This window comes from Cherax quadricarinatus, chromosome 12 (assembly GCF_038502225.1).
Source record: "Cherax quadricarinatus isolate ZL_2023a chromosome 12, ASM3850222v1, whole genome shotgun sequence".
NCBI lineage: Eukaryota > Metazoa > Arthropoda > Malacostraca > Decapoda > Parastacidae > Cherax > Cherax quadricarinatus.
Genome location: NC_091303.1, coordinates 38507566 through 38524503, shown reverse-complemented (window position 1 = coordinate 38524503; position 16938 = coordinate 38507566). Strand labels below are relative to the sequence as shown.

General features: G+C 38.4%; 1 protein-coding gene across 7 annotated transcripts in view; it reads right to left on the bottom strand.

Annotated features, from left to right (window-relative positions):
- Nucleotides 1-1311: 1311 nt before the first annotated feature.
- The window catches only part of Btk (tyrosine-protein kinase Btk29A), a 728553-nt gene continuing 712926 nt past the window's right edge, over nt 1312-16938 (bottom strand). For all 7 annotated transcript variants that reach the window (XM_070084310.1, XM_070084315.1, XM_053773706.2 and 4 more), the window contains one exon: nt 1312-5596. In XM_070084310.1, the coding sequence (XP_069940411.1) occupies nt 5516-5596 (81 nt within the window). In that variant the 3' untranslated portion in view covers nt 1312-5515. The remainder of the gene's footprint in view (nt 5597-16938) is intronic.

Sequence of the window (16938 nt, the reverse complement as noted above, 5' to 3'; positions counted from 1 at the left end):
TGCAGACTACTGCAATATTGTAATAATTATATAAATAATGTCAACCCATTCATGACTGCATATTAGAATGGCTACTTAGACATTTATTGGAAAATGACATCATTTGTTTACTTTTGAACATCGGCAAAAATCAAACATTTCCCCTACTTTGAGCTCCATTTCAAGGTTCTTTTCATAGTAAAACCAATCAAAATCACCTCAATTTCTATAATACATTTTCCATTCTATCAAATGAAACCAAGAAAACGAGAATACAACCATAAATACTATACGAAAATAGAAAACAAAGTCAGCATTTTAATTAAGAAAAACAGTCAGTTTTTTTTCTAATTATGCACTGCGTGCTGCTGGATTTTTTTTATATGGTGCACACTGACCACACAGACCCATTCTCTCACATTTGGGTCTACCAGCTTTCTCCTTCTCGATTTGAAGCCACTGAATTTATGAGTATATATACGTCAAAAATGGTGGCTCGTAAGACGTAGATATACGACCAAAACAGTCAAAGGGTTAATTGTTCATGTATATATTTTATTAAGTTCTCATTGTTTTGTGTATGTAAAAGTACAATTAATCTTTAAAAAAAAAATGATTTTTGTGTGAATATTTTTGGGTATCTGGAACGGATTAATTCCTATGGGAAATATTATTTCAGTTTTCGGTCAATTCGGTTTTAGGCTGAGCTTCTGGAACGGATTACGGCTGATAACCAAGGGTCCACTGTATTTCCTCGATAATAAATTATTATTTCAAACATTTCTGCCCAATGGTTAATGATATTCCTTTTTATATATATACTCTTTTATTGATGATCATGTAAATTTTGATAGTGACAGCCGAAAGATAATGCAATATTTAAAATTCATATTCTGTACATTTTTACAAAAATCACTTAAATGTATCCACTGAATATTGATATCACCATAATATCCTAATTCTATGTATAAAAAAATACTTTTTGGCATTTACCATCCTTATGCATTAGGCCATACATGTTCACTAAGTACACCAAGACTGAAGATCATCCAGTGATTACTCAAACCTGGAATGCCAAGGTTATCAAACAACAGTAATGTTATCCAAGAATGGAAAGAAGTACTTTGCAATTGTTTTCCAATTCTTAGTACACATAAATAAAATGGTTTCTAAAGATAACATTGCTTAACATTCACTGCAGTTATACCAGCAGTGAGAAGTTGGGGAAGTTTGAGCTATTTCACAGGAGTGCCACTTTTGTGCACAATACTCTCCAGGAAAATTGAGAAAAGGTTACATTAACTTTAATTTATACAAGATTTGTTTTGACAGAAAAAACTCCTTTATATTGCAATGTTGCAATTTCTGAGAGTATTCAGTGAGGGTATGATGCTGGAAAGTAAACATCACCAAATTCCACAATTTGTTGTGCAACGGTTTCCATACTCTGTGCACAATAGTACTATCAGCTACATTGCACCATTGTGCCATAGAAAAAGACTGCTAACTGAGCTGGAATGACTGCATTAGGTACACAGGTGTGTCAGAGAAATGTTGAACCTTTCTTATTTTAACAGCTCATCTGCACCTTGATGTATTGATATTTTTATTTTTTAAACTAATTTGAATTAGCAATGTTTATTTAATTTTTGTTGTCTTTTTTTCATACACTATTCACATATGTTAGTTACCAAGGTGAAAATAAGCTATATTAGAAATGGTAATGAATTATAATGCTACCACTGATTCAGTAATTTTTTTATTTTAACTTATTTCAAGAATGACATTTTATTTTCCTCTAAATTATAACTAAACAGGTTACATTTCTGAAAGCTACCAATAAAAAGACTTGAGATCTGCTACATTACCATCACATGTTCAATATAACTCTGGAGGCCACAGGTTATTATTATGTAATATGGTATCACCAAGATACAGGAGAGGCTACAACCAAGGCAGACTGGTGGCAGGCAATGCCACAATAAATGCTGACTTGAAAAAGGACACTGCTTTCATCAATTCTGCACAGTAATATGTCACTTCAATGCCATAATGTGCTGAACCCATTCTTCAATCCAGTTTCATTCACAGTTTGATTTTAATCATATAATACCGTACTACCTTACACTTCTATATAAATGTTAAAAATGGGTTTGCATATTAAAGAAAATAGTTTGTGCAACCAGCATGCAAGAGACATTATGTGTATTGTCCTTTCTCATTAGTTAAGTGTTTCAGAATGCTTTTGATTTTAAAGTATTTACACTTTGTGTTTTGTGCTTTATGACAAGTATGAAGCAGATGCTGCAGAAGAAATACTGGAAGCATTTTGAGTGTGAAAGAAAAGTGCCTGGAGAGTTTAGCTTCTCCTGAGAACTCAACATTTAAGCCAATTAAATGGTAAGAAGCATTTTAGCAATGTAGACATGCTCAGTGTTTTGCTTGAAAACCTTAAAATGGAAACAGGTATCTTTTTTTTTTTTTTTTACCCATTTCATATGTAAGGCTTCAAGCACTTGATCTTTGATATACAGAAAAATTCTAAATTATACATATAAGAATAAATAAATGAAATATGATAAAATGCTTTGGGTACTGTATTCAGATAAGTATGGTACAGTATTATGAACAGGCACAATAATCAATCTGCATCATTCATGTCTTCGTCTACATCACCTTGTGGTACAAAAAGAGACTAGGCACTTGAGTTTCTGTAGTGTGGGATGGTACAAATGTTGTACTGACCAATGAAGAAAGAGTAATACATTTATTAAAATTACCAGTGAAGAGAGCATTCAACTTATGCTCTGAAAGTATGCAAATCTTTCCTGCAAATGGATTTACTCAGGAATGTAAGTGTAGCTCCATGGAAAATAAGAATCTGAGTATATTTACTATATCAAGACTTTCTTAAGTGTTATAATCTGATAGAATTTGACACCACTCTGTAAAGTTGCAATAAGCGATGTTCAAGTTGAAAAAAATTATCACTGGAAGAAGAGTAAACTCAAGTCTTCCTATTTTTAATAACCTCCTTATCCCAGATGTGGTGTTTTTATTGTCAACCTGATTGGCATACTGATCACATTAAGAAAGCAGTGGTTGTTTATTATCTTATAAAATTAGCACAAAACCAAGTCTGGCTGATGTCACATTATTCCTACAATCTAACTACTGTAATACTGTACAATAGATCACAGAAAATATGATTTTCAGCAACTCTCCCTTTAATATGTAAAATACAGTAACAGCTGTTTAACTGAAGCCTAAATGATGAGGAATATCCCAGATGACTCTTACAATAATGAAAGACATCCCAAAGAATTCCTTCAATGAGGGATATTGTAAATGACTCTTACAATGAAGGACATCCCAAAGGACTCCTACAGCAATGAAGGACATCCTATAGGACTCCTACAGTTATATATTACAATTTGGCTTCAGAGGCTACAAAAAAAAGTCAATTTCAATTACATTAGTACAGAGTATCTGCAAACACATCACCTATTTTATCTTACAAATGATACATAAGTTTATATTAAATGCTCACTGTCTTTTTTTTTTCTTATTAAGATGAACAATATCTCATACATAAGTGTCTTTGACATAAAATAAAGATTTTTTTTATATTTATGACTTTTTTTATAATTGCTTATTTACTTTAGTGCCATCACTTCAAATTCTAAAAATTTAACCAAACCTAATTATGTACACCATAAATTTTAAAATTCCTTACTTCTATTTCATACAAGAAGTTATACAATGAGGCTCAGCATATTATGATAAGAAAGTGGCCAAAATGCTTGAGTATTTCATTCTGTCAACTCTTGATCTAACAGAGAGATGGTGAATATGGTACACCATATATTACAATATCATTTTGATTTTTAATGTTTATAAAAAAACATTACCAGACAGGCAGTACAAATGCTTGTCATCTACACTTAAACTTTCACCACAAATACCAATATAAAAATGCAAAATACTTTAACAAGATTGAATAGTATTCAGTGAATGAGTATGTTACATACAAAAATTATGATACAATACAAACTCTAGCAAGTTTGTTTTGACCTCTGTCCCAAGACATGGCAAAAGGATGGACAAATAAATTAGCTTGCTTACTTTAAGGTCACTAAGTACTCAAATTGTACTACTTAATGGTGGCTTGTGCGAGATGATACTCTACTTCACCACTAAGACTGTAACACTTTACTATCTAATTGACACAATGTTCTTAACTGTGATTCATATTAGCTCTTACAGATGTGAGGTATTCGGGTCAACTAGACAACATTGTACTAGAACCAGACTTTACCAAGCTTCAATTATTTCAAAGCCAATACAATAAATAAGAGACATAAACTGATCTTACAATTTACTAGTATATATATTATTAATGAGTGGTAAACACTAGTACTCAAGTATATTACCTAGTTAACCCTCAAGCAGTGGATAAATGTCACCACAGGAATACAACACAGTGCAAGTGCCGACTCACTGGTCCCGTAATTTCTACACCGAGTTATGGCTGACAAAAGCCAAGACCACTCTGTGTCCAACATTTGCCCTGCCTTCCTCAACATAATAAAACTTTGGAAGCATTGATATGAATAAATTGGCATATTAATTAAAGAAACAATAATAGATCTGACTTCTTTATGTATATGTGAAGAAATAGCACATAAATATACTCAATTCCTGATATGGAGCAAGGTAAGCCTAAATTATTTTAGACAAGAAATTATTCTAATTTAACAGTTAGTGCTAAAATTTAGTACAGTATAATCATTAAGTACTTTGTGAATATTAGAGTACATTTGCATTACTATTCTTACACTTACCTTGTGCTGTATGCAGGAGAGTTCATGTATTAATCTTGTCTACATATTATTTACTTCCTCTTCACATACACCTGCTAAAGCTTGCATCCCTTTGATCATTTGTTTACATCTTCAATTTGACTTCTCGGACAATTCCATCCTACATCTTATTAGAGAATATACATTCTCAAACTCCCTGTAGATTGACTTAGTACCTTAAAACTTCTCTCATGAGAAGATGGTACTACCAACAGTGAGTGAAAGTATCGCTAGTTGAATGTCACTACTGCTATCAGAATAAAACTGGCAGCTTTGTCATGATTAAAAGCTTCCATCATAATACTGGAAAGCTTAAAAAATTAAATTTTTCAATCCAAATGAAATGTCTGAGAAACTCTGGGCACTGTTTACAGCAGAAAAATAATTCACAGAGCCCACATACATTTAGAAAACCTTAGGTATTAAGATCTTCGTTAAAAAATCCATTATCACATGAATTCATTTGTATAAAACCTTTTACTTTTATCGACGCTGAAAATCCAGAGTAGCTTATTGTTCTCACAAAAAAATTATAAAAATTAGTTCCTCACAATAATACATTGTTTAAAAAAAAAAGGAAATCTATATGTCAGCTACTAGACTCTGTTTCACTTCAGAGAGGTGCTATCATGTCAGGTGTGAGCTGGAGGAGGGGGAAAGACACTTGATGCAAGTCATTCATCTGGAAAACTTCTAGCTATATCACTGAATGAGGGCCGCATCTCAGCCGTAGGAATCCAGCATTGTCGCATAACCTGAAAAATATGAGAATTTTTTTAAATCTATATTAGCATGTCTTAATATATTGGTAATATCTAGTAAAATGCTTTTCATATACAAAAATATAGAGGTCAATGGGCAGACATCAGGATGTTCATGTTTTAAAAGATGCGAGAGATGTTAGATACAGTAGGTGGCAGGTACAGTAAGAATAAGGGGTAGATGAAGCCCAAGGAGACTGGCAGCAGTGAGAAAGAGTAGTGAAAATAAATGAATTAAGGAACGAGACAGTTTCAGAAAGATGTCAGCAACTGTTTGGAAAAAGTGGGCTAGAGAAAGTGCAGGATATGAAGAAGCTTAGGCAGTATGGAGTAAATTTAAGAATACATTCCTATAATATGCAGCAGAGGTTTGTGTGTATAAGAGGATAGGTGCAAGCAGGAAGTAGAAGAACAATTAATGGAATGCTGAAGTTAAAAGTGCAGTAAAGGAGAAAAAAATAGCATATAAGAGATTTTTGCAATGTAAAAATAATGGATGGAAGGCAGAGTATATGGAGAGGAAAAGGGAGGTTAAAAAGAGTAGTGAGAGAATGCAAAAAAGAAAGCCAATGAGAGAATGGATGAGTCTCTATCAGCAAATTTTGTTGAGACTAAGGAGCTCCTTTGGAGAGAGATTAATAATTTGAGGAAGCAAAGACAACAACTGGACTTAGAAGAAACAAGGGTGATATTAGATGGAGAGGTGTAGATACTGGAAAGATGGAGAGGATATTTTGATGATGTGTTGAATGCTAGTGATGAAGGGAAGGCAGTGATTCCATGCATGGGGTAGGGAGGAATAACATCAAACAGGAAGGAGGAGCCTGGGGTGAATGTGGAAAGTGTGAGCCAGTGGGTAGAATGAAAAGGGGTACAGCAAATGGTATAGATAGGGTTAAGACAGAGATGTTAAAAGCAGGTGGGGGTATAGTGTTGGAACAGTTCCTGTGTTTGTTCAATATATGCATGAAAGAAATAAAGGTACATAAGGACTGACAGAGTGAATAGGCCCCTTTTATAAGGAAAAAAAGGAGACAAAAGAGAATGTAAAAATTATAAGGGGATAAGCCTGCTGAGATATAGGTTGGTAGACAGCAGCCGCCCAGGGAGGTACACTACTGTCCTGCCAAGCGAGTGTACAATGGAAGCTTGTAATTGTTTTATATGATGGTAGGATTGCTGGTGTCTTTTTTCTGTCTCATAAACGTGCAAGATTTCAGGTACATCTTGCTACTTCTACTTACACTTAGGTCACACTGCACTTGCATGTACAAGCATATACAGTGGAACCTCTACTAACGAGTTTAATCCATTCCGTGACCTTGCTCGCATCTGGATTAGCTCATTCGCAGAGTCAATTTTCCTCATTTATGTTAACTGCAATGGAATTAATTTGTTCCAGTGGAATTCCAGGCACCATAAAATACTTCAATCATTTCCCTAATATCAACTCTACAGCTTACAGTGGAACCTCAAAAATCGAACTTAATCCGTTCCAGGAGCTAGTTCTAAATTCAAAAAGTCTGAAATTCGAAGCAATATTTCCCATAAGAAATAACTGAAATACAATTAACCCGTTCCAGAAACCCAAAAATATTCACAGAAAAAATACATTTTATAGAGATTAATTACAGTTTTACATACAACAAATACTATAGTTTTTAATTATGTATAGTAATACATATAAAATAACATTTTTACTTACCTTTATTGAAGATTGGTGATGGCATCTGGAAGATAGGGAGGAGGAGAGAGGGAGTTGGGGTTAGTGTTTGGAAGGAGAATCCCCGTCCATGAGGACTTCAGGTAAAGCCCTCTCTGGGGTTACCTCCCTTCTCTGTCTTTTATGCCACTAGGACCAGCTTGAGAGTCACTGGACCCCTGTCTCACAAAATAACTGTCCAGAGTCCTCTGTTTCTGGCACCTCTTTAACTTCTTCTTCTCCTCCTCCTTCTTCTTCTCCTCCTTCTTCTTCTTCTCCTCCTTCTTCTTCTTCTCCTCCTCCTTCTTCTTCTCCTCCTCCTTCTTCTTCTCCTCCTTCTTCTTCTTCTCCTCCTTCTTCTTCTTCTCCTCCTTCTTCTTCTTCTCCTCTTTCTTCTTCTTCTCCTCCTTCTTCTTCTTCTCCTCCTTCTTCTTCTTCTCCTCCTTCTTCTTCTTCTCCTCCTTCTTCTTCTTCTCCTCCTTCTTCTTCTTCTCCTCCTTCTTCTTCTCCTCCTTCTTCTTCTTCTCCTCCTTCTTCTTCTTCTCCTCCTTCTTCTTCTTCTCCTCCTTCTTCTTCTTCTTCTCCTCCTTCTTCTTCTTCTCCTCCTTCTTCTTCTTCTCCTCCTTCTTCTTCTTCTCCTCCTCCTTCTTCTTCTCCTCCTCCTTCTTCTTCTCCTCCTCCTTCTTCTTCTTCTTCTTCTTCTTCTCCTCCTTCTTCTTCTCCTCCTTCTTCTTCTCCTCCTTCTTCTTCTCCTCCTCCTCCTTCTTCTCCTCCTTCTTCTTCTCCTCCTTCTTCTTCTCCTCCTTCTTCTTCTCCTCCTTCTTCTTCTCCTCCTTCTTCTTCTCCTCCTTCTTCTTCTCCTCCTTCTTCTTCTCCTCCTTCTTCTTCTCCTCCTTCTTCTTCTCCTCCTTCTTCTTCTCCTCCTCCTTCTTCTCCTCCTCCTTCTTCTTCTTCTTCTTCTTCTTCTCCTCCTTCTTCTTCTCCTCCTTCTTCTTCTCCTCCTTCTTCTTCTCCTCCTCCTCCTTCTTCTCCTCCTTCTTCTTCTCCTCCTTCTTCTTCTCCTCCTTCTTCTTCTCCTCCTCCTTCTTCTCCTCCTCCTTCTTCTCCTCCTCCTTCTTCTCCTCCTCCTTCTTCTCCTCCTCCTTCTTCTCCTCCTCCTTCTTCTCCTCCTTCTTCTTCTTCTCCTCCTTCTTCTTCTCCTCCTTCTTCTTCTCCTCCTTCTTCTTCTCCTCCTTCTTCTTCTCCTCCTTCTTCTTCTCCTCCTTCTTCTTCTCCTCCTTCTTCTTCTCCTCCTTCTTCTTCTCCTCCTTCTTCTTCTCCTCCTTCTTCTTCTCCTCCTCCTTCTTCTCCTCCTCCTTCTTCTCCTCCTCCTTCTTCTCCTCCTCCTTCTTCTCCTCCTCCTTCTTCTTCTCCTCCTTCTTCTCCTCCTTCTTCTTCTCCTCCTTCTTCTTCTCCTCCTTCTTCTTCTCCTCCTTCTTCTTCTCCTCCTTCTTCTTCTCCTCCTTCTTCTTCTCCTCCTTCTTCTTCTCCTCCTTCTTCTTCTCCTCCTTCTTCTTCTCCTCCTTCTTCTTCTCCTCCTTCTTCTTCTCCTCCTTCTTCTTCTCCTCCTTCTTCTTCTCCTCCTTCTTCTTCTCCTCCTTCTTCTCCTCCTCCTTCTTCTCCTCCTCCTTCTTCTCCTCCTCCTTCTTCTCCTCCTTCTTCTTCTCCTCCTTCTTCTTCTCCTCCTTCTTCTTCTCCTCCTTCTTCTTCTCCTCCTTCTTCTTCTCCTCCTTCTTCTTCTCCTCCTCCTTCTCCTCCTTCTCCTCCTCCTTCTCCTCCTCCTCCTTCTCCTCCTTCTCCTCCTCCTCCTTCTCCTCCTTCTCCTCCTTCTCCTCCTCCTCCTCCTCCTTCTCCTCCTTCTCCTCCTCCTCCTTGTGTGCGAGTGTGTGGCTTATAATTGTTTTGAGTCAGAAGTCGGCAGCTGTCAAAGTGACATATTGTCTCATTACTCACTACCCCTACCCCTGTCAAAACAATGGGGTCGGATGCTGCTTCCCCTCCTCCATTCTATCTAATTATCTTTCTCCCTCATTCTATATCTTTCAATCTGTCTCTCTTTCTGTCTGCCTATCTCTGTCTCACAGGTACACATAAATACAAGTATACATAGTGTAAATTACCTAGGATAACCCAAGAAATCCAGACAAAGTGCTATACTCTGCTTGAAGATGTGAGTAAACGTGATGACACAGATTTCCCTAAAATGGGACATGGTTCTGTCACTGAACTTGTTGCAAAGATGGCTTGTTTCAGCTTGCTCAGGGTGATACTTCTGCACAAACATTTGGACATCATTCCACTTGGCACAAATCTCCTTAATCTTTGAAGAAGGCACCTCATCCACTCCCTATATTAACACCTTTCGCAACATCAGCTTCCTTGATTTGTTCTTTATTTGACAGGATAGAACCGATGGTCGACTTGTTTTTCCCATACATCCTGGCAAGCTCAACAAGTCTCACACCACTCTCATACTTCTGTATTATATCCTTCTTCACATCTATGGTGTTTCTCACTTTCTTTACCACAGGGATACCACTACCAAGTTTCTTTGGGCCCATGGCAGCTTATTTTACAGTCCCACAAGCACTAAACACAACGAAATAATCGTAAAATGCGTGAATGAGAGCGCAGGTTAGTGTTCACTCAAGCATAAACAAAGCTAGACTGCTCACGGCGCCTGCGTGGGGACGCGAACAGAGCAGGTGGCAGACAGGTCCCGTACCCGGCAGTCCAAAAATAGGGGCACGTTCGATAATAGGGACACAGTTTGTCCGAAAAAATGGTCCTATTTTCGAAATGTTCGATATGTGATACGTTCGATTTTTGAGGTTCCACTGTATTTATCTATCACAATTCATCTAATATGACATAATAAACAAAATAAATACGTAACATAGAAACCTGATATATACTCTAGAATGAATAAAATATGTCATTATATGTAACAAGTGGAGGTGGCCATAACTGCTACAGCATTGTTATGGTAAACACCGCCGTCTAGTGACAGCCTTTTGAAGCTGTCTATTATTATAATTATTATTATATAGTACATTATTATTACAGTGGACCCCCGCATAGCGGACGCCTTGCATAGCGGACAATCCGCATAGCGGACAATCCGCATAGCGGACAATCCGCATAGCGGACGCTTTGTTCGCTAAAATTTTGCCCCGCATAGTGGACAAAAACCCGCTCAGCGGCCTTCGTCCGAGACGCATCCAATGTGCGCCCTCAGCCAGCCTCACATGTGCCGCCCGTGCCATTGTTTACCAGCCAGCCTCCGCGGTAACATTCAAGCATACACTCGGAATATTTCGTATTATTACAGTGTTTTCGGTGCTGTTTCTGGAAAATAAGTGACCATGGGCCCCAAGAAAGCTTCTAGTGCCAACCGTACACCTCAAAGGGTAAGAATACCCATTGAAATGAAGAAAGAGATCATTGATAAGTATGAAAGTGGAGTACGTATCACCGACCTGGTCAGGTTGTACAAGAAACCAAAATCAACCATCTCTTCTATTGTGGGCAAGAAAACGGCAATCAAGGAAGCTGTTGTTGCCAAAGGTTTAACTGTGTTTTCGAAACAAAGATCGCAAGTGATGGAAGATGTTGAGAGACTCTTATTGGTGTGGATAAATGAAAAACAGCTAGCAGGAGATAGTGTCTCTCAAGCGATCATATGTGAAAAGGCTAGGAAGTTGCATGACGATTTAATTAAAAAAATGCCTGCAACTAGTGATGATGTGAGTGAATTTAAGGCCAGCAAAGGTTGGTTTGAGAGATTTAAGAAGCGTAGTGGCATCCATAGTGTGATACGGCATGGTGAGGCTGCCAGTTCGGACCACAAAGCGGCTGAAAAATATGTGCATGAATTCAAGGAGTACATAGAAACTGAAGGACTGGAACCTGAACAAGTGTTTAATTGTGATGAAACAGGCCTGTTCTGGAAGAAAATGCCAAGCAGGACCTACATTACTCAGGAGGAAAAGGCACTCCCAGGACATAAGCCTATGAAAGACAGGCTTACTTTGTTGATGTGTGCCAATGCTAGTGGTGATTGCAAAGTTAAGCCTTTATTAGTGTATCACTCTGAAACTCCCAGAGCGTTCAGGCAAAAGAATGTCCTCAAGGATAATTTGTGTGTGCTGTGGAGGGCAAACAGTAAGGCATGGGTCACTAGGGAATTTTTCTATAACTGGTTACACCATGCATTTGCCCCCAATGTGAAAGATTACCTAACTGAAAAGAAATTAGACCTTAAGTGCCTCCTGGTGTTAGACAATGCCCCTGGTCATCCTACAGACGTGGCAGAGCGACTTTATGGGGACATGAGCTTCATTAAGGTGAAGTTTTTGCCTCCTAATACCACTCCTCTCCTGCAGCCCATGGACCAGCAGGTCATTTCCAACTTCAAGAAACTGTACACAAAAGCTCTGTTTCAAAAGTGCTTTGAAGTGACCACAGACACTCGATTGACTCTAAAAGAGTTTTGGAAGGATCACTTTAATATCCTCAATTGTGTAAACCTTATAGGTAAGGCTTGGGAGGGAGTGACTAAGAGAACCTTGAACTCTGCTTGGAAGAAACTGGCCAGAATGTGTAGACAAAAGGGATTTTGAAGGGTTTGAGGCTAACCCTGAGAGGAGTAGTATACCAGTTGAGGAATCAATTGTGGAATTGGGGAAGTCCTTGGGGTTGGAGGTTAGTGGGGAGGATGTGGAAGAGTTGGTGGAGGAGGACAATGAAGAACTAACCACTGATGAGCTGATAGATCAACTTCAAGAGCAAGAGGCCAGACCTGGGGAAACTGGTTCAAAGGAGGGGAGAGAGAAATTGAAGGAATTGCCTACTTCAAAGATTAAGGAAATGTGTGCAAAATGGCTTGAAGTGCAAACCTTTTTTGATGAAAATCACCCTCACACAGCTATTGCAAGCCGTGCTGGTGACTGTTACAATGACACTGTTGTGAACCACTTTAGACAAATCATAAAGGAACGAGAGGTACAGGCCACTATGGACAGATATGTTGTGCGAAAGAAGTCCAGTGACTCTGAAGCTGGTCCTAGTGGCATTAAAAGAAGAAGGGAAGTAACCCCAGAAAAGGACTTGCTACCTCAAGTCCTAATGGAAGGGGATTCCCCTTCTAAACACTAACACTCTCTCTCCCCTCCTCCCATCCCATCAATCATCACCAGATCTTCAATAAAAGTAAGTGTCATGTAATTGTGCATGCCTTTTTCAGTTTGTGTGTACTAAAATTAACATTTTTTTGTGGTAAAAAAATTTTTTTTTCATACTTTTGGGTGTCTTGCACGGATTAATTTTATTTCCATTATTTCTTATGGGGAAAATTCATTCGCATAGCGAACATTTCGCATAACAGCCAGCCCTCTTGCACGGATTAAGTTCGCTATGCGGGGGTCCACTGTATATGTATTATTATTATTATTATTATTATTATTATTATTATTATTATTACAATATAAATAATTTGGAATTTTTATTCACACAAAAAATAGAAGATTTATTGTTATGCAGACTACTGCATTATTGTAATATTTGTATAAATAATGTCAATCCATTCATGACTGCATAGTGGAATGGAGGTGACTTCATTTGTTGACTCTTGAACATCAGTAAAAATAGAACATTTCTGCTACTTTGAGCTCATTTTCAAGGTAATTCTCATCATGAAACCATTCAAAATCATATCTATTTCTGTAATATATCTTTCATTCTATCAAGTGAGACCCAAAAAACGAGAATACAACCATGAAAACCAAACAAAAATACCGCTAAGGGGCACCTAATTGCTGAGAAGTGAACTCCATTATTTATGGTTCAATTTCTTTCATTTTTGGTGTACATTAAGAAGCATCTTTCCATCATACATTGCCCCAGTTTCAATAAGATAGCCCAACAAACAAATTAGATCCAATTCCCTAGATCAGGAGCAAGAGCCCCTCACCAGCATCAAGGAACCTCCTTTGAGCCCTGCTTGCTTATGGAAATTTCACTCGCATATGGAAGCAAAAAATCGACTGATTGACTGCTCTTATTTGGAAAAACTCCCACATGGATGCCCTCGCAAGTGGAGGTTCCACTATATATACACACCCCTCTGGGTTTTCTTCTATTTTCTTACTAGTTCTTGTTCTTGTTTATTTCCTCTTATCTCCATGGGGAAATGGAACAGAATTCTTCCTTCATAAGCCATGCGTGTCATAAGAGGCGACTAAAATGCTGGGAGCAAGGGGCCAGTAACCCCTTCTTCTGTATACATTAATAAATATAAGAAGAGAAACTTTTGTTTTTCTTTTTGGGCCACCCTGCCTCGGTGGGATACGGCCAGTTTGTTGAAAAAAGAAGAAGCATGCTCAGATGTAGGTAGTAGGGTGGTAGACAGCAACCACCCAGGGAGGTACTACTGTCCTGCCAAGTGAGTGTAAAATGGAAGCCTGTAATTGTTTTACATGATGGTAGGATTGCTGGTGTCTTTTTTCTGTCTCATAAACATGCAAGATTTCAGGGACGTCTTGCTACTTCTACTGACACTTAGATCACACTAAACATACATGTACAAGCATATATATACACACCCCTCTGGGTTTTCTTCTATTTTCTTACTAGTTCTTGTTCTTGTTTATTTCCTCTTATCTCCATGGCGAAGTGGAACAGAATTCTTCCTCCTTAAGCCATGCGTGTCATAAGAGGTGACTAAAATGCTTTGGGCAAGGGACTAGTAACCCCTTTTCTTGTATAAATTATTAATTTTAATTAAAAAGAGGAAATTTCATTTTTTTTTTCTGGGCCACCCTGCCTCGGTGGGATATGGCCGGTTCGTTGAAAGGAGAAAAATATATTCTAACTAATGTGGAACAATATGTTATGAAATACTACTTTGTTTTTTTTAACACACTGGCCGATTCCCACCAAGGCAGGGTGGCCCGAAAAAGAAAAATTTTCATCATCATTCACTCCATCACTGTCTTGCCAGAGGGGTGCTTTGCACTACAGTCATAAAACTGCAACATTAACACCCCTTCTTCAGAGTGCAGACACTGTACTTCCCATCTCCAGGACTCAAGTCTGGCCTGCTGGTTTTCCTGAATCCCTTCATAAATGTTACTTTGCTCACACTCCAACAGCACATCAAGTATTAAAAACCATTTGTCTCCATTCGCTCATATCAAATACGCTCACATATGCTTGCTGGAAGTCCAAGCCCCTCATACACAAAACTTCCTTTACCCCCTCCCTCCAACCCTTCCTAGGCCAACCCCTACCCCGCCTTCCCTCCACTACAGATTTATACACTCTCGAAGTCATTCTGTTTTGTTCCATTCTCTCTACATGTCTGAACCACCTCAACAACCCCTCCTAAACCCTCTGGATAATAGTTTTAGTAGTCCCACACCTTCTCCTAATTTCCAAACTATGAATTCTCAGCATTATATTCACACCACATATTGCCCTCAGACATGACATCTCCACTGCCTCCAGCCTCCTCCTCATTGCAGCATTCATCACCCTTGCTTCACACCTATACAAGAGTGTTGGTACAACTATACTCTCATACATTCCCCTCTTTGCTTTCATGGACAAAGTTCTTTGTCTCCAGACTCCTAATTGCACCACTCACCCTTTTCCCCTCATCAATTCTATGATTCACCTCATCCTTCATAGACCCATCTGCTGACACGTCCACTCCTAAATATCTGAATACATTCACCTCCTCCATACTCTCTCCCTCTTATCTGATATTCAATCTTTCGTCACCTAATCTTTTTATCCTCATCACCTTACTCTTTTCCTATATTCACTCTGAATTTCCTTCTTTTACATACCCCACCAAATTCATCCACCAACCTATGCAACTTCTCTTCAGAATCTCCCAAAAGCACAGTGTCATCAGCAAAGAGCAACTGTGACAACTTCCACTCTATGTATGACTCTTTATCTTTTAACTCCACACCTCTTGCCAAGACCCTCGCATTCACTTCTCTTACAACCCCATCTATAAATGTATTGAATAACCATGGTGACATCACACATCCATGTCTAAGGCCTACTTTTACTGGGAAATAATCTCCCTCTCTCCTACATACTCTAACCTGAGCCTCACTATCCTCATAAAAACTTTTCACCTTTATCAATAACCTACCACCTGTTCCAAACATCTGCAACATCTGCTACATTGCCCCACTATCCACCCTGTCATATGCCTTTTCAAAATCCATAAATGCCACAAAAACCTTTTTACCCTTATCTAAATACTGTTCACCTATATCCTTCACTGTAAACACTTGGTCTACACACCCCCTACCTTTCCTAAAGCCCTATATCCTTCACTGTAAACACTTGGTCTACACACCCCCTACCTTTCCTAAAGCCTCCTTGTTCATCTGCTATCCTACTCTCCATCTTACTCTTAATTCTTTCAATAATAATTCTACCAAACACTTTACCAGGTATACTCAACAGACTTATTCCCTATAATTTTTGTGCTCTCTTTATCCCCTTTGCCTTTATACAAAGGAACTATGCATGCTCTCTGCCAATCCCTAGGTACCTTACCCTCTTCCATACATTTATTAAATAATAGCACCAACCACTCCAAAACTATATCTCCACCTGCTTTTAACATTTCTATCTTGATCTCATCAATCCCGGCTGCCTTACCCCCTTTCATTCTGCCCACTGCTTCATGAACTTCCCCCACACTCACAACTGGCTCTTCCTCACTTCTACAAAACGTTATTCCTCCTTGCCCTATACACGAAATCACAGCTTCTCTATCTTCATCAACATTTAACCCTTTCAGGGTTTCGGCCGTACTAGTACTGCTTATGCACCAGGGCTTTTGACGTACTAGTACGCCTAAATTCTGGCGCCCTCAAATCTAGTGAGAGAAAGCTGGTAGGCCTACATATGAAAGAATGGGTCTATGTGGTCAGTGTGCACAGTATAAAAAAAATCCTGCAGCACACAGTGCGTAATGAGAAAAAAAAACTTTGACCGTGTTTTTGAATTAAAACAGTGACTTTGCACTGTATTTTTGTATGGTATTTATTGTTGTATTCTAGTTTTCCTGGTCTCATTTTATAGAATGGAAGAGATATTACAGAAATTGAGATGATCTTGACTGGTTTTACAATGAAAAGTACCTTGAAATTGAGCTCAAAGTATCAGAAATGTTCGATTTTTACCAAAGATCAAAAGTAAACAAATCATGCTAAGCGTCCAATACACGTCAACTGGTGAGTCTAATATTCTTTCACAAGTGCGCTGATAATATTTATACCATTTCTACACTAATGCTTTAGTCTGCATAACGGTAAATCTACTTTTTGGGAGAATAAAAATTCAAAGTGAAAGCAAAAGAATGTAAGACAGGCATGGGGACGTGACTAATGAACAGAGGAAATGTTATTTTAGTGCCAGGAATGTCTTTCTTGTTTATTCTGGACTCTATTTGGAAATTGGCATCTTTTGAAATTTGTGTGAAATTGGCAAAATTGCTAAATTCTGACCACTGTATTGGATAGTTGAAATTGGTGAATCGGTGGTTTCTTGTACTCATTCGATAGAA